This window comes from Rattus norvegicus, chromosome 8 (genome assembly GCF_021556685.1).
Source record: "Rattus norvegicus strain SHRSP/BbbUtx chromosome 8, alternate assembly SHRSP_T2T, whole genome shotgun sequence".
Taxonomy (NCBI): domain Eukaryota; kingdom Metazoa; phylum Chordata; class Mammalia; order Rodentia; family Muridae; genus Rattus; species Rattus norvegicus.
The window spans coordinates 121725918-121748361 of NC_141541.1; the positions used below are offsets into that span (position 1 = coordinate 121725918).

The following is a 22444-nucleotide window of genomic DNA, read 5'->3' on the forward strand; positions in this document are numbered from 1 at the left end:
GGAGGGGCCATCTGTGGAGGGAGTGGGGCTTAGTTACCAGGAGGACTGCTCGGTGGAGACGCTGCTGACACTGAGTCTGAAGTGGCGGGGTGTAGAGCCAGAAGGACTATGGGAGACAAATCTTCAGTGTTGTGGAAGTCACCTCCCTCATTCAGCAAATCTTTGACAACCAGTACACATCAGTCACCAGGATAGAAGTGGTATAGACCCTCCAAACCACAGAGAGATCTTAAGACCCCACCCAACGGTGTGGAACGGGACAGACCCATAAGCATAATCACAGTGGCCCAGCTGTGCAGGCACAGGGTGTCCCACGTGGCTTCTTGTCATATACACTGCTATGAACAGGCCCATTGTCCTTCCTGTGGTTTAATTATCTTTTCTCCTCCTCCCTCTTGCCCTCTCTCCTTCCCTTCCTTTAAAATGTATTTTTGTTTGTTTTGCATATGTGTGAGTGTAACCTCATGTGTTTGGGTGATCATGGAGGCCAGGAAAGGGCATCCGATTCCTCAGAGCTGGAGTTACAGGCAATTGTGAGCCGCCCAACCTGAGTGCTGGGAACTGAACCCCAGTCCCTCTGGAAGAGCAGCAAGCACCCCAAGCTGCTGGGCGTCTCTCCAGCCCCTTCACGTCTGTAGTGCTGCGGATTGATTGCCGTGCCTCCCGAAAAGTAGGCGGGCACTTGGCCACTGAACTGCTTAGTTGACCTGCCTCTCTTTCATGTTTGACTTTGAGCCAGAGCCTTACTAAGTCTGGTAAGCCAGCCTCGAACTCAGCTCTCTCGATTTACCAGCGCCCGAGTTGTGGAATTACAGCCATGCACTGCTATGCCCAGCTCAAAGCAAAATCTTTGGAACGGTGAACTTCCCATGGCAAGGTCTAGGCATCCCTCCTCCTATGGTGTGAGTCCACCAATGTCTACTCTTGGGAAACAACCAGTGAATCAGGCTTACTTTACAGAGTTAGGGGTGAGGGTCACAGGCTGGAGCATAGGTGGCCTTAACATGGCTGCACTGAAGGGTCTGCGCTCAGCTGAAGGCTCTTCCATGGCTGTGTAGATGGAGCTCCTTCCGGTGTTTCCCTCCACTGACTTCCTCTAACCCCTCTCAGAGACCCCAAGGTGTTGTGCAGTTGGGACAGACTTATACACAGCTAATTGGGAGGAGTGGCTGGACACTCAAGCGAGGGTCCCAGGACACTCCGTGTCCTCTCTTTTCAGGTGGGGAGGGCAAGAAGCCCAGCTGGGATCCTGGGGGATCCAGCCTAGGGGATCCTGAAGATCGTAGAGGTCTAGCTCTGAGGAGAGCCCAGTATGATCCTCATCTGTGAGTATAATATTGTGGGGTGTTTATTCCTGCTGGGCGCATGCAGAGTTGTGGTGGGAAGCCAAGGGGAGCAGAGACCTAAAACAGAGGAAGCATTTGGCGATGAGATTGGGGACAGGAGACGGGCAAGAAGGAAGTGCAGGGAGATGGTGAGCAATCAGAACAAAGCACAAACCAAAAGGGGAAAAAATGGTGGATTTGGAGCCAGGAGGATGGCTTGGGGAGAAAGAAAACCTACTGCTCTAGCTCGGTGTCACTTTACACAAACCCGATGTCATCTCAGAAGAGAGAACCTTGACTGAGGAACCGTGTCCATCACACTGGCCTGTAGCCACGTCTGTGGGGCACTTTCTTCGTTGCTAATTGATAGAGGAGGGTCCAGTCCACTGTGGGTGGTGCCATCCCTAGGCAGAGGGGCGTGGGCTGTATAAGAAAGCAAGCAGATGGAGCTTCGGGATGGGCACTGCATACATGACGGCAAAACACCCATAGCAAAAATTAAAAAAAAAAAAAAGAAAGAAAGAAAGAGAAGAGAAGAAAGGTAGATGGGTGTGAACAAGCTAGCAAGCAGTGTCCCCGTGATGTGTGCTGCAGGCTCCTGCTTTGAGCTCTTGCCTTGGCTTCCCCACAGGCCCATATCAACCTTTCGACCCCGAGTTGCTCGAGGTCATGGTGTTTATCACAACAAAAGCAAAGCAAACTCAGACAGCTCAGGATTTGAATTCAACCCCAAGATTCCATGGACCAACCTCAAAAGTTGTCTCTCATTTTCACTGTGAACTCTGTCCACCTACGGAATGCTAATAGTAGTAATGAGGAGAATGATAAAATACATTAAAACAAAAATAGAGCCGGGCTGTGGTGGTGCACGCCTTTAATCCCAGCACTCAGAAGGCAGATGCAGGAGGATCTGTGTGAGTTTGAGGCCAACCTGGTCTATATAATGAGCGCCAGGACAGGCGAGAATACATATGGATCCAAACAATAAGTAAAATAAATGAGAAAAATCAAAATAGCGAAGTGGCCCAAAATGACTTTCAAAGAGATAAATCTAGGTATTTTGACTTACTGTATTCGTGCTACAGTATTAACCATTGTTTGAAATCTCGATGAAAACAAAGAGAAAAATACCCTAAAATGAATCCCTCATTTGAGTTAGCTCCGGCTCTGGGTGACTCTGTGAACTGTAACGGATGCCTCGGGAATCTCAGAAAACTTCGGGTGGGTTTCGGACTTTGTGCAGAAAACTTTATGAGTAGTTGGGTTAAACGGGGCGCACGTTGATCTCGAGGGGAAAGGATGAGTTAGCCTGATACAGGACCAATAACGGGGCCGTGCGAAAAGCACCAGCTACTTAAGACTGACTGACCGCCTGAGTTCAATTCCCCGCAAGAGAGGACTGACTTCCAACCCGTTGTCGCCCGACCAATCATAATAACGACTAAAAGAATCATTTAAAGCAGACGCCAGCTTGGAGGTTGGTGTTTCCAAGGCTGGAGAGATTGGTGCTGGGTTCACTAACCTTACTAAACCGTGGAGCGGAGGCGGGGCCTGTTACGTGATGCTCACAGGAAGAGAAAGATGGATGCCAACGGGCGGGTTTTCAAAGTAGAATATGCGCCTTGCCTGCGTGCAGACACACAAGCAAAACAATTAACCCCACAGCACCCTCAAAGGGATGGAGCTGACGGTCTGACTGTCTGGGACCGCTTCTCAAAAGGAACCTGGGATTCGTGGGTTAATGTGTGGATTCTTGAAAGTTCAAACACCATCTGAATGTCTGTGTCTCATAGTTCCGGTGACTCTTCCTTGTGTTATCCCACCAAGTCCCATGAAAGCATCCTCGGAAATGAAGTTTTCCTCTCCCTAATTCTCTCTTTCCTTCCTTCTTTCCTTCTTCCACCTCTTGCCCCTCCCGGTCCCCTTTCCCCTCCCTCCCCCTCCCCTTCTCTTTCTCGTCTCTCTCCTTTTCCCTCCCCTTCTCTCTCCCCCTCTCTCTCCTTCTCCCTCCCCTTCTCTCTCCCCCTCTCTCTCCTTCTCCCTCCCCTTCTCTCTCCCCCTCTCTCTCCTTCTCCCTCCCCTTCTCTCTCCCTCCCCCTTCCCCTTCCTCCCTTTCCCCCTCCCCCTCTCCTTTCCTTCCTCCCTCTCCTCCCTTTCTTCTTTCTTCACTCTTTTCAGTACTAAAGATCAAACCCAGGACCCCACACACACACCAGGAAAACTCTGCTGGAGAGTTACATCCCCAGCCTCGCTGGACAATTTCTTCTTCCTCCCAATTACAGAGACTCTGTTTGCAAACCCAGTCTTGTGCTCCCTGCAGGTACATAGTGGACATCTCATACACTCCTTTCTGCTGAGGTGGTGTGAGGGGAGGGGGGGTCGAGGCCCTGGACCATCCCCTCCTGGCTGGGCTTCAGCTTCCTGCCTGTGACCTGCCTCTTGGGAGTGGTGGCTTTTGGTGCTCAGGGGAGGCAGTGAGGTTCTGAGGACTGCAGAGCCCAGCCAGGAGCTGACTAAGGAAACGGAGGTGAAGGCCTCTACTGTGCTGACCACCTGAGGGCTACCCTCAGCATCTGAGTATGGTAATTGAGGACTGTCCATTAGAGGTGGACTTTGTGGTAACAGAAGGGTGGGGTGATGCCCGGTAGAACTGACAGGGAGTGGTTGGCTTGTTTGAATAATATCCTGGGCTGGCAGAAAACGGAAGAAAACTGCTTCTTGGGGATAAACAGGAACCCTGCTGCTCTCCCTGGTGAGGGCGGGTATTTGGCTGGGAGACCTCATCCTTAGAAGTTCATTGGAACGGAGCATCTGAGGCAAGGCTACTCAGGCAGGCACTTCTGTTTCACCAGATGTCTTGATTCTGGGGAAATTATTTAAGCATCACATTTCACATTGTGTGGGTTAAGTAGGGAGATGATGATGATGGGGTGGGGATGATGATGGGGATGAAGATACAAAGTCCATACAGTCCTTGCTGTGACCAGGAATTCCTGGAAAGTAGCTATCTGCAAAGACTCACTAGTTGGTTAAAACTGCAGTGATGGCCTGGCATGGGGTCACACACCTTTAATCCCAGCACTCAGGAGGCAGAGGCAGGTGGAGCTCTGAGAGTTCAAGGCCAGCCTGGTCTACAGAGGGAGTTCCAGGACAGCCAGGGATACACAGAGAAACCCTGTCATGAACAAACAAATCCCAAATCAACCAACCAACCAAGAAACCTGCAATGGTGTGGAGAGGTTGGAATGTTGCAGGTCCCCAAGCTAAGAATGTCACTAGATAGCATCTGAGGTCCATAGAAAAGCTTCTGCACCATGACTATGGAAACCTATAAAAGAAGCATTTAATCAGAGACACACAGATACAGAGGATAGTAGAATCCATAACCAACATGGTGGGAGGTCCTCCCTTGATGAACTGTGATCCTCCCTTGGTGGGGTGTGGTCCTCCCTTGGTGGGTTGTAATCCTCCCTTGGTGGGCTGTGGTCCTCCCTTGGTGGGCTGTGGTCCTCCCTTGGTGGCCTGTGGTCCTCCCTTGGTGGGCTGTGATCCTCCCTTGGTGGGCTGTGGTCCTCCCTTGGTGGGCTGTGGTCCTCCCTTGGTGGGCTGTGGTCCTCCCTTGGTGGGCTGTGGTCCTCCCTTGGCAGGCTGTGGTCCTCCCTTGGCAGGCTGTGGTCCTCCCTTCTCTTCCAGAGTTGATGAAGGGAGCAGGGTAGACAAACAGTTTGAACAACTGGTGAGCACAATGAAGATGACAGATTATCTCCAGGTTCGGCTTCAGAGAGGCAGCTCAGCTTTGCTCAGGAGAACAATGCTTATATATAAAACTTTGGGGAGGGCGGAGGAATTTCCGGGGAGGGCAAACGTCACTGGGTTAAGGTGAAGGTGCTGAGATAACTCATCAGTATGGGGAGGGATTCCAGGAATCTCAGGTACTTGCTGAATGGGTTTCTTATCAGGAGAAAGGGAGTTGGGACCTGTAATTTCTCTAAGGGCTACATGATGTTCCTCAGATCCTGGGTGTCCAGGATCCTGAAGGTAGAGAAGAGGAAGCCCTGGTGACTAAGGGAATCTGCCATTTTGCACCAAGCTCAGGGCTTTCTGGTAATGTCAGACTCTGGCAGGGCTTCCTGCCAGTGGAAACATGGCAGGAGACAGGCAGGTAGGCAGCAGACAGGAGGGCAGGCGAGGCCCTGCAACAGTAGCTGAGAAACTACATATGATCTGTAGATAGGAGGCAGAGAACTAACTGGGAATGGTGTAGGCTTCTGAAACCTCAAAGCCACCCCTAGTGACACACCTCCTCCAACAAGGCCACACCTCCTAATCCTTCCCAAACAGTTACACCAACTGGGGACCAAGCATTCAAACACATGAGCCTGTGGGAGCCATTCTCATTCAAACTACCACACCGACCAGACTCGGTACTGTATTCCAAACTTGCCTTGATTTACAATGTTCTTTGTTCTGTAAAACTGTCGAACTGATTCCATATTGAAACATGGAATTTGGGAAAACCTAAATCTGGGTTCCTGGACCATGGTCATTCAAATGGCTCCAGAACAGACTCTCTTATTCCCTTTAAGGTGAGAGTTGTGTTTTGTCTGACTTTGCTGCTATTAAATGAGACGTCTCAGGGCACTGCAAACATAGCACAGAGATCTGTTAAGCTCCGGAACTGTAATTCCTTCTCTGTGTCACTTCAGGGACAGGCTTGTGAAAGAGAATGATTTACTGAACCCTTGTGGTAAACGCGCTGATGGCCGTAGTGAAGAAGTAATGCAGGGAGGGAACTCTCATGACAACGCAGTGATGACACAGCTTCTGGGGGTGAGAGAGTGCTTAGCCTATGCCTCAGTTAGGGTTTTACTGCTGTAAAACAGACACCATGACCAACGCAACTCTTATAGGAACAACATTTCATTGGGGCTGGCTAACAGGTTCAGGGGTTCAGTCCAGTATCATCAAGGCAGGAGCATGGCAGCATCCAGGCAGGAATGGTGCAGGAGGAACTGAAAGTTCTGCATCCTCATCTGAAGGCTGCTAGTGGAAGACTGGTTTCCAGGCAGCTAGGATGAGGGTCTTAAGCCCACCCCCTCAGTGACACGCCCACACCAACAAGGCCACACCTACTTCGACAAAGCCACACCCACTCCAACAAGGCCACACCCACTCCAACAAGGCCACACCTACTTCAACAAGGCCACACCCACTCCAACAAGGCCACACCTACTTCAACAAGGCCACACCTACTTCAACAAGGCCACACCTACTTCAACAAGACCACACTTCCGAAGAGTGCCACTCCCTGTGCCAAGCAAATGTAAACCATCACAGCCTGAGAGGGCTTTCAGAAGGCTGTGCCTGGTTGCCCACAGTGGGGAATGAGGGAAGAATCCGGAGTCTTGGGTTTATATGACACAAAATATCTCCTTCGTGTAAGTTTCTTTTAAAAAAATCTGTGCTTAAAATGGAGACCAGTGAGGATTTGAGTGGCGGTTTGTACGGTTGTCCCAGGACACATCCTTCAGTGACCTCATGAGCACTGGCCTGGTGGCAGTCACCTTTAATCCCAGGACTCAAAAAAGCAGAGGCAGGAGGATGTCTGTGATTTTGAGACCAGGCTGGTCTACATAGTGAGTTCTGAGCCAGCCAGTGCTACATAGTGAGACCCCGTCTTAAAAAACTATATAATCGGGGCTGGGGATTTAGCTCAGTGGTAGAGCGCTTACCTAGGAAGCGCAAGGCCCTGGGTTCGGTCCCCAGCTCCGAAAAAAAAAAGAACCAAAAAAAAAAAAAAAACCTATATAATCCCCCCAACTAGCCCTACTGGTCTGGCAGAGCTAGGGCATTGTATTCAGGAACACAGAACAAAGCAGGAAGTGGGGACCTATGGTCCTGGCTTATTTGGAGACAGAGAGTGGAGGATCCCTTGTACCAGAGAGTTTCAGGGAAGCCGGCTTCATCTTTAAAAAGAATAAAGAACAACAGCGAGGCTTTAAGAAATAGGACAGGAAAGGGTACTGTGTCAGAACAGAAGAAAACGGAGCTCAGAGGGAACCTGACGGTGGCGTATGCCTCGAATGCTAACACTCAGGAGGCCGAGGCTCTGGCACAGCACGTCTGTGGCTATCCTGGGTTAGATGGCAAGATCTTGTCTCTTAAAACAAAGCACACATGAAGGAGGAAACGGTACAGAAAAGGCTTCCCTGGAAACCCAGACATCCTGGAGCAAGGACCCAGCAGATGGTGAGCTGTGGCTGTGGTTTCCTGGAGAGACGGACAGAAGATAGAAACCGAAGGTGGTGGGTGTTCCGGGAGACAGTCTGGTGAGCGATAGAAGCTGAGCGCTCGTCTGGATTGTGCTCATTATACCGTCCATATTTATTTTTACATTTTTTACATTTTAGGGTTTTTGTCACTGTTGTTATTGTTAGTTTTGTTTTTCGAAAAAGTCTCGCCTGGGTTGGGGATTTAGCTCAGTGGTAGAGCGCTTGCCTAGCAAGCGCAAGGCCCTGGGTTCGGTCCTCAGCTCTAAAAAAAAAAAAAAAAAAAAAAAAGGAAAAAGTCTCACCATGACACTCTGACTGTCCTGGACTTTCTATGTAGACCAGGCTAGCCTTGAACTCACAGAGCTCCGCCTGCCTTTGCTTTCTGAGTGATAGGGTTAAAGGCATATACCACCACACCAAACATTTAAAATTTTTAAATTAGGTGTGCAAACACACGCACGCAGGCACGCACGTACGCACACACGCGCCAGGGTATTACCTGAGAATTGAACTCAGGTCATCAGGCATGGCGGCAAGCACCGCTATCTGGTGAGGTATCTCATTAGCCATAGGAGGTTCCTCAGAGCAATGAAAACACTGGCTCAGTACTAGACTGGACAGGATACTGAGAGTCTGTGCGTAGGTAAGAAACACGAGCCTGGACATCTGCTCCATCACAGCGTTCCTTCCTGTTTACCAGAGCAAAAGCCAGAAGAATTTGGGAAAGTAGTACTTACTTATTTTCAAACTTGTCCAGCATCCTATTCCAAATTTCGCTACTGTCCCGGGTGTCGCTGTCATTGCTGGGAGAGGTCAACACACTCTGGAGCCCCGTGTGGTTGTTAACCCCGGTACAGTTTATTCCCACTTCCTTAGAAAGAAGCAGCTTGTCTACAGCTGACGTAGTGCTGTCTCCGTGAGTCTGCGCCTGTAGCCAGAGGCAGGTGTCAATCACACGCCGGCTGACCTCAAGGTCAATGAACGGAACACCCGCTGCTCCAGAAATGTTTCAGAAAAGAATTAGCAGCAAGGAACCCGGGCCATGTGCAAGCAGCCATCTCGTGCCGGCTTCGTGATGGCTTCAGACTGTGATCGTGACACAACCTAGAATCACTTGGGAAGAGAGTCTCAATGAGAGATGGTCTCCATTAAGGAAGGCTTGTGGGGGTTGGGGATTTGGCTCAGTGGTAGAGCGCTTGCCTAGCAACCGCAAGGCCCTGGGTTCGGTCCCCAGCTCCGAAAAAAAGAAGAAAAAAAAAAAAAAAAAAAAAAAAAAGGAAGGAAGGCTTGTGGCCATGTCTTAATTAAGTTAGCCATTGTGGCAAGACAGAAGAATTCCTCCATGCCTTCTACACCAGCACCTGCTTCTAGGTTCCTGAGTTGTGCTCCTGCCCTGGCTTCCCTGTAAACTGTAATAAACCCTTTCCTCCCTGTGGTGGTTTGAATGAAAAATGGCCCCCATAGGCTCACAGGGAGGTGCTTTATTAGGCAGTGTGGCTGGCCTTGTTGGAGTGGGTGTGGCCTTGTTGGAGTGGGTGTGGCCTTGTTGAAGGAAGGCGAGCTTTGGGCTTTCTTTTATTCTTTTTTTTTTTTTTTCCTTTTTTTTTTTTTCCGGAGCTGGGGACCAAACCCAGGGCCTTGCGCTTGCTAGGCAAGCGCTCTACCACTGAGCTAAATCCCCAACCCCGAGCTTTGGGCTTTCAAAGCCCAAGTCAGACCCAGTGTCACACTATCTTCCCGCTGTCTGGGGATCCAATTTTAGAACTCTCAGCTCCCTCTCCGGCACTATGTCTGCCTGCACGCCATCATGCTTCCCACCGTGATGATGATGAACTGAACGACTAAAACTGTAAGCCAGCCCCAATGGCGTACCCACAAGCCAGCGTTATGGAGGCATCTCCTTATTGAGGCTTCAGATAACTGGATATTGTATCAAGTTGGCAAAGAAACAGGTAAAATCCTCAACAGGCCACAATCGGCCACAACCAGCCCCAACCAGCCCCAGCCCCACCAGGGCAGTCACGGTGTGAGGTGAGCTTCTGTGCCAGGTCTCTGCCACTGTGACTTGCTCCCAGGTTTCTTTTGGTCAATGTTTTCTTTCTCTCTTTCTTTCTTTCTTTCTTTCTTTCTTTCTTTCTTTCTTTCTTTCTTTCTTTTTTTTTTCCCGGAGCTGGGGACCGAACCCAGGGCCTTGTGCTTGCTAGGCAAGTGCTCTACCACTGAGCTAAATCCCCAACCTCTTAGTCAATATTTTATTCAGCAAAAAGTAGACTAGAATAGGGTCTCTCGGTGAAACCTGAGAGTCCAGCTCAAGTGCCGCCCAGAATCTGCCTTCCTGTGTTTTTGTGGGTGCTGGGGAAGTGAACCTGGGTTCTCCTGTTCGCACATGCCCTTTTCCCATTAGGTAATTTCCCAAGGTACGGCTGTTTCTTGCCTGGTTTGGTAACACCCAACTTCCCCTCCCAGTCCCAGTAGCTCCACCCCGGAAATTCAGCATCCCTCAGCCCCGCCCACATCTCAGTATGTGGTCTTTTCATTAAATGTTTTTGTCCCTCAGATAAGTAACTAAATCTATCATCATTATCATGTTGTTTGTTTGTTTGTTTGTTTGTTTATTATTACAGAGTTTCTCTGTGTAACCCAGGCTGTCCTGAACTTGCTCTGTAGACCAAGCTGGCTTGGAACTCTAGACCAGGCTAGCCTCAAACTTAGGGATTCCTTAAGGGCGTGCACCACCACCACCTAGTGTGAATGTATTATTTTTTTTAAAGTATTTGATCGATTACTTGTGGAATAAAACTATTCGATAAACATTGTATACTTCAATGTATAATACAGTGGGCTTTCACAAATGTCCACACTCACGTGATCATCATGGTTCTCCGGAGAAAAGACATACTTCAGACTTGTGTTCCTCTCCCTCTGGGCAACTTTGGCATGGCTGGTAGTTTGGAGGCTTTCCTAGGGAGACAGGAACAGATGTCTATTCACCCCCGATAGGACACTATTGACAGATTAAAGAAAAAAGCTCTGCCCAAGACTAGCTTGGTGAGCTGGGTGAGCTTATCTGGCTTACTCTCTGGAGCATGTATAACCCAAGCACCATGAAAGGCCCACCCCCTCTTGAATGACAACCCCCAGGCCCCTGCTCAACCTGTAGACAGCTCCACCGAAAAGTCGTCTCTCCCTTAGCACCTGCTTGCTGCTTATAGAACCGTGGGGCAGGACCCCGGAACTTTTGTAGGTTTTCCCAGTTTGTTTAAGTTCCTGAAGCTGGGGCTTCTTCCTAAGTCCTTAAATCTTAGAATTCTTCCTCCCTCTGGAGGTGGAGGATCCATTGCAGGAAGTAGCTATTCAATGCAACAGGCCATCTCATCTCTGATTTCTTTTCCTTTATAAAAAAATGTACATATGTATGTGTGTATACGTATGTATGTATGTGTGTATGTATGTGTGTGTATGTATGTGTGTATGTATGTGTGTGTATGTATGTGTGTATATGTATGTGTGTATGTATGTGTGTATGTGTGTATGTATGTATGTGTGTATGTGTGTATGTGTGTATGTGTGTATGCATGTGTGTGTATGTATGTATGTATGTATGTATGTATGTTTTGAGACAGGGTCCCACTATGTAGCCACGGCTGTCCTGGAGCTCACCAGGCTGGCTTTGAACCCCCAAGAGCTCCTCCTGTCTCTGCCTCCCAAATGCCCAGATTAAAGGTGAGCTACACCATAACCTGGCTGGCCTTCTTTCTTTTTCACTTTTTGAATCAAATTTCATATCAATGGATCATATGGAGGAACTCCTTTGTATTTGGCTTTTCTCGGTATTTGGTTTTATTTATTTATTTTGGTGTGTGTGCCCTTTTTAACATTGATTTATTTGTGGACTTGTGGATATGTTTGTCCCAATTTGAATGTGGAAGTTAGAGATCACCCAAGGGGGTTTGTTCTCTCCTTCCACCACACAGACTGCAGATTCAATCAGGTCAGCAGCTTCGAGGTAAGAGCCTTCTGCGTTTGGGACTTCTTGCTAGCCTGTTTTTATGATATATTTTGTAGGCCCAGGGTGCACTTGATATAGCTAAGAATGACCTTCAACTTCTGAGCCTTGAGTCTCCTGCCTCTGCATCTGAGGTGCTGGGATTGAAGGCATGCACCCACACCCTGCAGACCGCATTAGAGTTGAACCTGGGGTTTCATGCATGCTGGGCAAGCATCCGGTGTCTTAGCATTGCGCTTTGATCTCTTTGCAGCTGGTATTCTGTTCCATTTGAACACATCATCACCATGTGTCAGGCTGTTCATCCACTGGCGACGTCCAAGCTGCTCCTGATTGGCGCAAATGAGGGAACTACGAGCTGTCCCGAACAAATCTTTCTATGGATGTCCGTTTCCGTTTCTTCTGGATAGACGCCGCAGCACTTTCTGGGACAGGAGGCAAAGATACACTCACGGGAGACAGCTGGACAGTTTTCCCCAGTGCTTGCACAAATTATACCTCTAGAACATACCATTTCCCTGGAGGAGGACAGGCCAAGACAGACCCGAGCAAAGATAATGTTTAAAATGCCATCAGGGTTAGGTAGTGAGTTTCAAAATGACTTCTATGATGTTAGCAGGCATTGCCCTTGGATGGGGCTCTGGGCGTCGCCTGCAGGCAACTTTCAATGTCTCCTCTAGCCCAGACATGTGAAATCTCACCCCCTGGGTTGTCTTGTTAACTGCTAAACAGAAAGTAGCTAGGTGAACTCATTTATACTTACATGGGAATGGTTGTCAGCCCTCCCTCCGGTAACGCCCTCAAACACCTATGTTTTAAGTGGGGAACTTAACCACCTGAAGGAATTAATCAGTGTAGGAGACTTGCTGTCTCTTTAGTGTAATCTGAAAGTTATGTGGGGGTTAGCAAGATGGTTTGGGTTGATAAAGGCACTTGCCTTCTAATCTTATGACCCGAGTTACATACACACATGCATGCACGCACGAGACATATGTTGAAGCCCTGGGCTAAGCAGCTCTTTCTCTATCTGTGGGGGTATAGGTGGGAGGGATGTGAGTTTGAGGTCAACCTGGACTAACTAGTGAGTTCCAGACTAGCTTTGACTCGTGCAAACAATGTGAGCTGAAAAGCGATGTCTGTTTTAAGCCAATGTAGTTCAAATCCCAGCCCACACTGCAAAAAAGAAGCAAATTCTTCCCATGTCTGTGTCCTAGCTCACTAACTGCAGACAGTTTCTCATGGTTTAGCACCAAACTCTTGTTCACCCTTTAGCATTTGGCTTGCCTAAACAGGACTTTTCAGAAGGACAAACCATGGCATCGTTATTGTCTAGGTCCCGGGCAGCCATAGTATAGACACATAATGCCATTTTTTTTTTACTGTGTACATTAATATGGAGGGGACTTATAAACTGTACAGAGCCATTGGTGTACTGATCTTAACAATGCTATTATTCTTTATTGATTGAGTGATTGAGACAGGGTCTTGCTATGTAGCCCATGCTGGCCTGGAACTGGCAGCAATCCTCCTGCCTCGGTCTCAGAATGTCAGGATTACAGAGACATTGGCCACCCAGCCAGGAGAGAGAGCTGGGTTTATGTGCTCTCCAGCGAGCACATACTTAAGAGTTGTGACTTCTCGGGGTTGGGGATTTAGCTCAGTGGTAGAGCGCTTGCCTAGGAAGCGCAAGGCCCTGGGTTCGGTCCCCAGCTCCGGAAAAAAAAAAAAAAAAAAAAAAAAAAGAGTGTGACTTCTCAGGTCACCTGCCCTCCATACCTAGGAATTCCGTGCGCTCTGGAGGTCACCTCACCAAGATCTAGGTGGTAACGATGTTCAGGAACGCTAGGGTGATGTAGGAAATACCTTTGAAGGAAATACTTAAATGAGATGCGCTCCCTCTACCTCTGCCACACCTCCTGGTGTGGTGTCCCCAGTGGGGAATAGGACTCAGGCTCCGCGCCTGCCAGGCAAGCCTTCTGCCAACTGAGCCACATCCCCAGCCCCAAGATGGCCTTTTCCTAATGGGATGTAGGAGCTCGCTGTCCTGAGGACCGAGGCTAGCAAATCAGCAGCTTCCCTTCTTCATTTAAAAAACGGTTCGTTTAAAGAAGGGTCTGTCTATAAGCCTGCGCGCCCAGTCAACCCTGCGTAGCGACCGTCCTTCCCTCGGGGATACCCACTGCCCGCCCTCAGGGCCCCGGGCGCAGCCCCTTTTGGCACCGGGACTCCCAGGTGCCCGGCGCGAAGGCGGAGCCGGACTGCAGCCGCCTGGGTGGCGCCACCGAGACCCCCGGGAGTTCCCGGGTCCCAGCGCTCCCGCTGTGACTCCCGCAGCATCCCCGGCCGCGACACCAGCATCCCCCGGACCTCTCCGGCCGCGCGCAACCCGCGGAGGTCACCACCATGAGCGCGGGGCCGCAATGGCCGGCGCCCCGCAGCCTGCCTGCGCTCTGCGCCGCGCTGCTCCTGCTGGCTCTGCAGCCGCCTCCTGTGCGAGCCGAGGGTGAGTGTCCGCAGGCGGGAGGCCAATGGGGTTGGAGATGCCGTCCGGAACTGGCCACCCTGCACCCCAGCATCACCGACCCCTGCGCCCCGGCATCACTAGCCCTTCTCCGCGCTCCCCACCGCCTCTTGCCCAGAGAGAGAGCTCTGGAGTCACGTCTAGGCTGCCCTCGAACTTCCTCTGCTGGGATCGCTTTTTCATCCCCCCCACCTCGCCCCCGTTTCTCAACGTCTATTAAGTGGGTGCCCTTCCCTGAGTCTGAGGTTAGAAAATCTTCAGTTGTCTTGATCCTGAATGGGGATCGACGCCCAGGCAAACGGGGAAGCAGAGTGTCCCGGGTAGAGGACACCGCTCCAGCTGAGGCACTTGGGGTGTTGGGGGACATAGGACAGGATTTAAAAAACAAACAGCAGGGCGAGAGCTGAACCGCCAGGTGGGGATGGATGCCTTGGGACAGGAGATGGAAAGCCAGGTAGCGGCCAGATGACGTTGACACATTTTGTCTTATTGAACCCGAATTCAGCTTAAAATTCTGTTAAACATTTAGTATTTATTCCGTGCGTGTTTTACTTTGTTTTTAAAATCCAAATTCAGTCTTAATTTTACAAATGGGGGGGGCGTGTTTACTCGCATGCTAGCCATAGTATGAGTGTGGAAGTCAGAGGACAACTCCGATTCACTCCTTGCCGATGCACTGCACTGTGGGTCCCTGGGGGTGGAGTTCGTGTCATCGGGCTTGGCAGCAAGCGCCCCTACCACTGAGCCATCTCGCTGGCCCTTGAATTCAGCTTTTGATACCGTCCTTAAACTAGTGGGATTAGAGCCCTGTGTCAATACAATTTCCGTTTGAAAAGCTAATTCAGCTGTGTTTAGCTGTCGAAAACAAAACCCCTCTCTGAACAGGAGCTGGAGGATGTGAAGGGAGCCTGCTGTCTTCAGCTTCGGAGGGTTTCTAGAAAGTCCTCCCTTAGGACAACATCGACCAATGGGGGAGAAAAGCCCTCGACTGACTCAGGAAGCTTTGCATAGGTTAAAATATAGTTATTTTAATCCTGTACAGCATAAGGTAGGAAGCGGAAGATCAGGGAAAGAAACCCCTGGTACTTGAGAAAATGGTGAGGGGACACTGTCTCCCTCCACAGACACTACACGTGCTGGGTGTGCAGTACTGTGCTCTAAAGAAAAGCCTGGGCGCCCTGTCCATGTCTGTACAAGCGTTAGAGAAAACATTCTTAACTCTAAAGGTTGTTAATGACTACTAATTAATTATCAATTAATTTATGTGGCGTGCTGTAGAAATATCCAGCCACTGAGCCCCAGCCCCAGCCCCGATTTTTTTTAATATAAAAAAAATTAAATTTAAATAGACCTTTTTAGAAATCTAGACATGCCTCATAAAATTACCGTTTAAAAATGTAGAACTGCGGTTTTATTTTGTTGTACAATGTTTGCACATCTAATTCCAGAACATTCCATTACTGCCACACAGAACGTCTTTGCAGTATGTTCATTGGTAATGCTTTGGGATTGCTGGCCCGGTGTTGGGTTATGAAAATTCGGATGATTTTTAAGAACGCATGTAGAATGGGTTAGGGCGGAGGGGGGGCGTTAGTACTAACTTTTGAACAATGTCTACTTTTGTTCCAACTTTAATTCCCTCAACCAACATCTCTTTCCATGATGTTTTATCGAGTTTCACCCCATTATGAACGCTTAAGTAGAATGCCACATGGATCAAGACCAAAGTTTTGTGCCCATCAGGCTCGGGGAGGGACATAGAAAACAGGAGCCGGGATTGCCATCGAGCAGGGGAAACTGAGGAGCCCTACATGTGTGTTTGTCCTTGCTGGAAACGCTTTCTGTCCCCCCCCGCCCCCCCCTCCCCACCTTCCTTTTTCCTCTCTCCACTTGGCCTATGGAGAATTGTGAGCAAACTTCATTTTAAGAAGACTCGGCTTGCTAAGCCCTCCATTGTGTAGAGGAGCCATGAAGAATGCTAAAGCATATTGTGAACAGATCCCTCCCTGGGTCTGTGCTTACCAGCCTGCCACATGCCTTGTCTATGCCGGGAGGAGGGGGACTGACTGTTTAGCCGAATCGTTACTATAGATACTTAAAGAAATTTGGACAAAAAAAAAATGGTCTCTTTAAAAATTAAAGTTTAGGGGGTTGGGGATTTAGCTCAGCGGTAGAGCCCCTAGCAAGCGCAAGGCCCTGGGTTTGGTCCCCAGCTCCGGAAAAAAAAAAAAGAAAGAAAGAAAGAAAAAAATTAAAGTTTAGGGGCTGGAGAGATGGCTCAGCGGTTTAGAGCACTGACTGCTCTCCCAGAGGTCCTGAGTTCAAATCCCAGCAATCACATGGTAGCTCATGACCATCTGTAATGGGATCTGATGCCCTCTTCTGGTGTGTGTGAAGACAGCGACAGTGTACTCACATACATAAGAGAGAAAGAGAGAGAGAGAGAGAGAGAGAGAGAGAGAGAGAGAGAGAGAGAGAGAGACACGGACGGACAGACAGACAGACAGACAGAAAGTGCATATGCATATATGCACCTGGCAGAGAGCAACTTCAGCTGTTGTCCTCAGGTGCTGCCTTGAGACACAGGTCTCTCACTGGCTTGAAACTCCTCAGGTAGGCCAGGCTGACTGGCCAGTGAGCCCATAATCTACCTGTTTCCACCCCTTCAAGGCTGGAATTACAAGACAACAGCACTCCTGGCTTTATTTTTATGTGGTTTCTACAGATCAGGCTTGGGGCCCTTAAGCCCCCAAGACAAACACTTAACCAACCAGTCTATCTCCCTACCCCACTTCCATGTTTGTTTATTTGTTGTTTATAGTAGATAGAACCAGTGGGACTCAGTGTCCTGCTCTTCTCCCAGAGAGATGGGAAGATAAGACAGGAGGATGATTTGAGCTCATGGGTTTGGAGTCCTCTTGGGCAACAGGTCCCAGGGCTGGTGTGCACAGTGTCTGCAGACAAGCACCGAGCTCCCTTCACAGTGCCTCAGACCTCACCTATCACTCTCATCCTACATAGGGAAGCTCTTCGTGCTGGACTCTCAGAATGGCTCTCAGGGTCTGGACCTGGAGACAGCTCGACAGTCCTGCAAGAGCAGGGGTGCCCACCTGGTGTCTGCTGGAGAGCTGAAGAGGGTGGTTCAGGACTGTGCCTCCGCGGTGTGCACGACAGGCTGGCTGGCTGATGGTACCCTCGGGTAAGTCCGCAACCACCTCAGCTACCCTGCCTCGATGTGTATGGGGGCTTGCAGGGACAGCAGGACAGGCTATGTGAAGTAGACTGTGGTTTCTAGCATGTTCAGTTTATTACTTATTTGTGTGTATGTGTGCATGTGCATATCAGCTTTTGGATGCCTCCCCCTAAACCAACAGCCCCCAACACACACACACACACACACACACACACACACACACACACGGAAATCAGAGGACAGCCTTTCTTTTCTTTCTTTTTTACCTTTCTTTTTTGTTGTTTTGATTTTGCTTTTTTTTTTTCTTTTTTCTTTTTTTTTTTTTTTTTTTTCGGAGCTGGGGACCGAACCCAGGGCCTTGCGCTTGGTAGGCAAGCGCTCTACCACTGAGCTAAATCCCCAACCCTTTTTTTTTGTTTTTTTTTTTTTTTCTTTTTTTCTTTTTTTTGATTTTGCTTTTTAAGACAGGATTTCTCCGTGTAACCCTGGCTGTCCTGTAACTCATTCTGTAGACCAGGCTGGCCTCAAACTCTACCTGACTCGGTCTCCCAACTGCTGGGACTAAAGGCATTCGCCACCACTGTCCAGCTCAGAGAACAACTTTTCAAAGTCAGTTCTTCAGCCTTGTCAGACCAGAGTCTCTCTTGTTTCTGCTTCTCTGTTCTTCAGGCTAGCTGACCATTCAGCTTCCGGTCAGTTCTTGGGTCTCTGCTCCCACCTTGCCCAGCCCTTCCAGCATGTTCTGGCTTCTGGAGTCCTTTCTTTGTCGCTTTATAATTACTGAGAGGTAACTAGAGTTTGAATCTGAAACGTCCCCCCACGAGCCCTCGTTCTGAGTGCTCGTCCCCAGACTGGAGACACTATTTGTAGGGAAGATCGTGTGGAATGTGTACGATGTGGGGTCAAGCTGATCAAGTGGGTCACTGGGGGCCTGGTCTTTGAGTTTAGTCGCACAGCCCGATTCCTGTCACTTCCTGTATCCCGGCCTTCAGTCACATGATCAGTCAGCCTCTGGCACCAAGACTAGGTGGTTCCTGCCTCCATACTTCTCCAGCTGTATGGACTGAAGTCTCGGGAACCATGGGCCCAAATGAACTCCCTTAGTTGTCTCGCTTGGGTGTTTTGTCTACAGCTGTGCAAAAGTCAGAGATACAGATGAGATGGCTACCTGCTGAGGGAGTCTAGGGCCTCACACAGGGCCCTTGCCTAACCAGTCCTAGGCAACATTCAATGTTAACTGCCAGAAATGGGCGAAAAGACCCAGCTGCCTCCGGCCCCCAGTTGTTGTGTTTTCCTCAGCCTACGAATCATCCCAGCTCAGGGTCTAGATCAGTGGTTCTCAACCTCTAGGTCTTGACCCCTGTGAAAGGGCCATTAGACCAGCATAAGAGCATCGGAAAACACATTTACACTACAATTCATAATAGTAGCAAAAATTACAGTTATGAAGTAGCAATGAAAATAATTTTATGGTTGGGGGTCACCACAACACGGAGAACTATATTAAAGGGTTGCAGCATCAGGAAGGTTGAGAACCACTGATGTAGATGGTCATCCCCACACTGTGCTGAGTTCCTGATCCGTGGAATGCTTTAGGGAAGTTAAGTCTTGGGATTAGCTGGAGTGAATGTCCCAACAATGTTTGCATCTTTAGACTTCAAAGATGATCTCCGGGTGTCAGGAAGAATCCATAAAATTTTACTTATAAGGAGAACGATTCTACTCCAGGCCTTGATTTATTTCAACAAACAGTTTTTGTTAGCATAGCATTCCTCACACAACATAAAAGAACTAGTCACACTAGGACACTAATAATAAGTAAGATTCAGGAGACACAACCGCTAAAAGAAATTCCGTATATCAGCATGGGTTGATAGTAACTTTAAAGATTTATTTATTTATTTTATGTCTATGAGCACACTGTAGCTGTCTTCCGACACACCAGAAGAGAGCATTGGATTCCATTACAGATGGTTGTGAGCCACCATGTGGTTGCTGGGAATTGAACTCAGGACCTCTGGAAGAGCAGTCAGTGCTCTAACCACTGAGCCATCTCTCCAGCCCCGATAGTAACTTTAAGATGACAATCCCTGGGTCTGGAGAAATGGCACAGCCATTAAAAACACTGGCTTCTTCTATAGACTACCTGGGTTTGATTCCCAGCATGCACATAGCAGGTCACAGCCATCTGTAACTTCAGTTCCAGGGGGTCCAATGTCCTCTTCTGACCTCCTTTGGCACCAGGCTCACGTTTCTGAGGAGTTTAAGGAAACCTTATGGATGTCCAGCTTTGCTGGTATCTAAGTTGATAAAACTGTCTTTATTCCATCCTGCCTCTTTTGCCAAAGATCAATAGGCTGAAGGCGTGGGGATCTAGTTCTGAGCTCTCTTTTCCGTCCCACCAATCAATCCTATTGGCCCACAAGCACCGCTCTCTCCTGCCTACTGTACCTCACAGTCCTGAAACCCAGCCACAGCGGACCCTGACTTTGTTGTTCACTATGGAGCTGGCTGCTCTGAGTCCTTCAGTTACATCGTCTTAGCTATTGACCGGATCCGTAAGACCACACTGGTTATTTTGATTACGGTATTGTGTCAAAAGAAATCAGCTTGGAAAGACCCAACCTGTTGACAAAATCAAGTCTCACTGTTTACATAGAATATTTTCCCTATATCTCCTCAACGCCTTGCAGTTTGCCTCATGCTTAGCATTAGTTTTAGATTTATACTTAAGTGTTTCATTTTGGGGGTGCTACTGTAAATGCTGTGTTTCGAGTTCCGAGTCCCACTGTCCATTGCTGTCACCTAGGAAAGTGTAACTCTGTGTTCTGGTTTCATTTCTGTGGCTGTGGTAAAATATCCTGACAAAAAGCAATTTAGGGGGCACAGGTCGGCTCAGCTGACAGCTCCAGGCTACAGTCTGCCGTGACATTGTCCACTGCAGTTCAGACGTGCTCTTTGGCGAGCATTGCCTTCTCTTGCTCAGACGTGGGCTTCTTGACAGTATGGAGTGGTCCCCTCAAGAGGCGCATGGTGAATGTTGCTTCTTTTGAGGTCAGGTATAGGAAGATGGCAGTGAGGCCATTTACAGAGATTTCAAAGCCCTGACCCCCAACCAGAAGGCCACCGCCTCAAGAATGCCACTGTGCCTACGAAGTATCTCAGTGAAGAAGCCATCGGGCTGGGACATCCAGCCTGGAAAAGTCAGGCATTTTTCTGGGGAAGACGCCCAGGGCAACTCCGTGTAAATGAAGCCTTTGATTCTCAGGAGTCGGGCAATGTGGGGATTTTGTGGCTTCACTTCTCCTGGAGTTACAGGACAGAGTGAGCTGCCATGCACAGTGGGTGCCGGGAAATAAACTGCTAACCCTTCTCTCCAGCCCAAATGTGAAACCTTTTCAAAACTCAAGTGAGGGGTTGGGGATTTAGCTCAGTGGTAGAGCGCTTGCCTAGGAAGCGCAAGGCCCTGGGTTCGGTCCCCAGCTCCGGAAAAAAAAAGAACCAAAAAAAAAAAAAAAAAAAAAACCTCAAGTGAGGCCCAGAGAAAAGGCTCATCAGGTAACAGTGCTTACTGCCAAGCCTGAGTACCAGGAACCTGCTGGTAGCAGGTGAGACCTGATCTATCTGCCCTCTGATCTTCATACACACATGCAGTAATAACATAGAACGTAAAGCTAAACTCGAGTGGTTCCTCTAAAGAGTTTCTCCATAGTAAAGAGGAAAAAAAAAGAGATCGTGGAAGGGATCAAAAGGTGTTGCCTCTGGGAGCAGAACTGATGCTTTGAGTCAACCCCAGCATCAGGCATCTTCCAAAACATGACCTCTGTCTGTGGAGAACGATTCTTTTTGGATGCTTTTGTCCAAAGGTCACGCACAAATCACCCAAATTATCTGCTGACTCACCTGATAGAAGAAAATCATTCTTTTCAACCCAAAGACACTCTCCTAACCCAGGCTCCTCCTTTGTTTCAGGACAACGGTGTGCAGCAAAGGGAGCGGTGAACAGCCAGTCTTGAGGGCTATAGACGTGACAATTGACAGCCACCCAGTTCCCGGTGCCAAGTACAATGCTCTTTGTATTAAGGACGAAGGTCAGTGTCTGTGAGGGTCTTGGAGGCTATGGGTGGGAGCTGCTATCATGGGTGGGCTGACTAGACAAACACAGGGCAGATCGAGGGGCCACCTCAGTGGCTAAGATCACTTACTGTTCTTCCAAAGGACCTTTGGTCCCCCTGCATCCATGTTGGGCAGCTGACAACCTCCTGTAAACTTTTCTGGATTTTGTGGACACTAGCATTCACATGTGCGCACACACACACACACACACACACACACACACAATTTTAAAAATAAAATAGGTAGGCAGGATGATGGTGGCGCACACCTTTAATCCCAGCACCCAGGAGGCAGAGGGAGGCAGATCTCTGTGAGTTTGAGGCTAGCCTGGTCTACAGAGTGAGTTCCAGGATAGCCAAGGTTACACAGAAAAACCTATCTTGAAAAAAATAAATAAATAAAATAATTAAATGATAGTGGTCAATCATTGGCCAAGGAATGTGTCAGGAAATGTGACTCCTGGATTTTTGTTTGTATGGGTGCGATACTACCGTCCCACAAAGAGGTGAAGGTGCCCATCAGGAACCCTGTTCCTGGAAAGGGCCAGGTTTCTAGGGAATGAGAACAGAGCCCTGGGTATGTCTAGTACAGATCCTGATGGTCTTCTGTCTCTCTTCCTAGTAAGGGCAATACCTTAACATAATCCCTTTTCTGACCTGGAGAATTGGCTCAGAGGTTAAGAGCACTTGTTACTCTTGCAGAGGACTCAGTACCCACATGACAAGTTACATACATGCATACATACATACATACATATATGCATACCTGCAGGCAAAGTACTCAAACACATAAAATAACTAAATAAATCTTTTTTTTTTTTGGTTCTTTTTTTCGGAGCTGGGGACCGAACCCAGGGCCTTGCGCTTCCTAGGCAACCGCTCTACCACTGAGCTAAATCCCCAACCCCTAAATAATTTTTTTAAGATTTGTTTTTCTCATTTTTATTTTTATGTGCAGTGGTGTTTGCCCAAATGTATGCCTATGTGGGGATGTCAGATTCTCTGGAACAGG

The 22444-nt window shown here is 48.8% G+C and overlaps 1 protein-coding gene across 2 annotated transcripts in view; it reads left to right on the forward strand.

Annotated features, from left to right (window-relative positions):
* The first annotated feature begins 13895 nt into the window (after nt 1-13895).
* Nucleotides 13896-22444, forward strand: part of Susd5 (sushi domain containing 5) — a 38867-nt gene continuing 30318 nt past the window's right edge. Inside the window, 3 exon segments of one of the 2 annotated variants that reach the window (NM_001399281.1) lie at nt 13896-14106; nt 17146-17323; nt 21290-21408. In NM_001399281.1, the coding sequence (NP_001386210.1) occupies nt 14007-14106; nt 17146-17323; nt 21290-21408 (397 nt within the window). In that variant the 5' untranslated portion in view covers nt 13896-14006. 2 annotated transcript variants of the gene reach the window in all.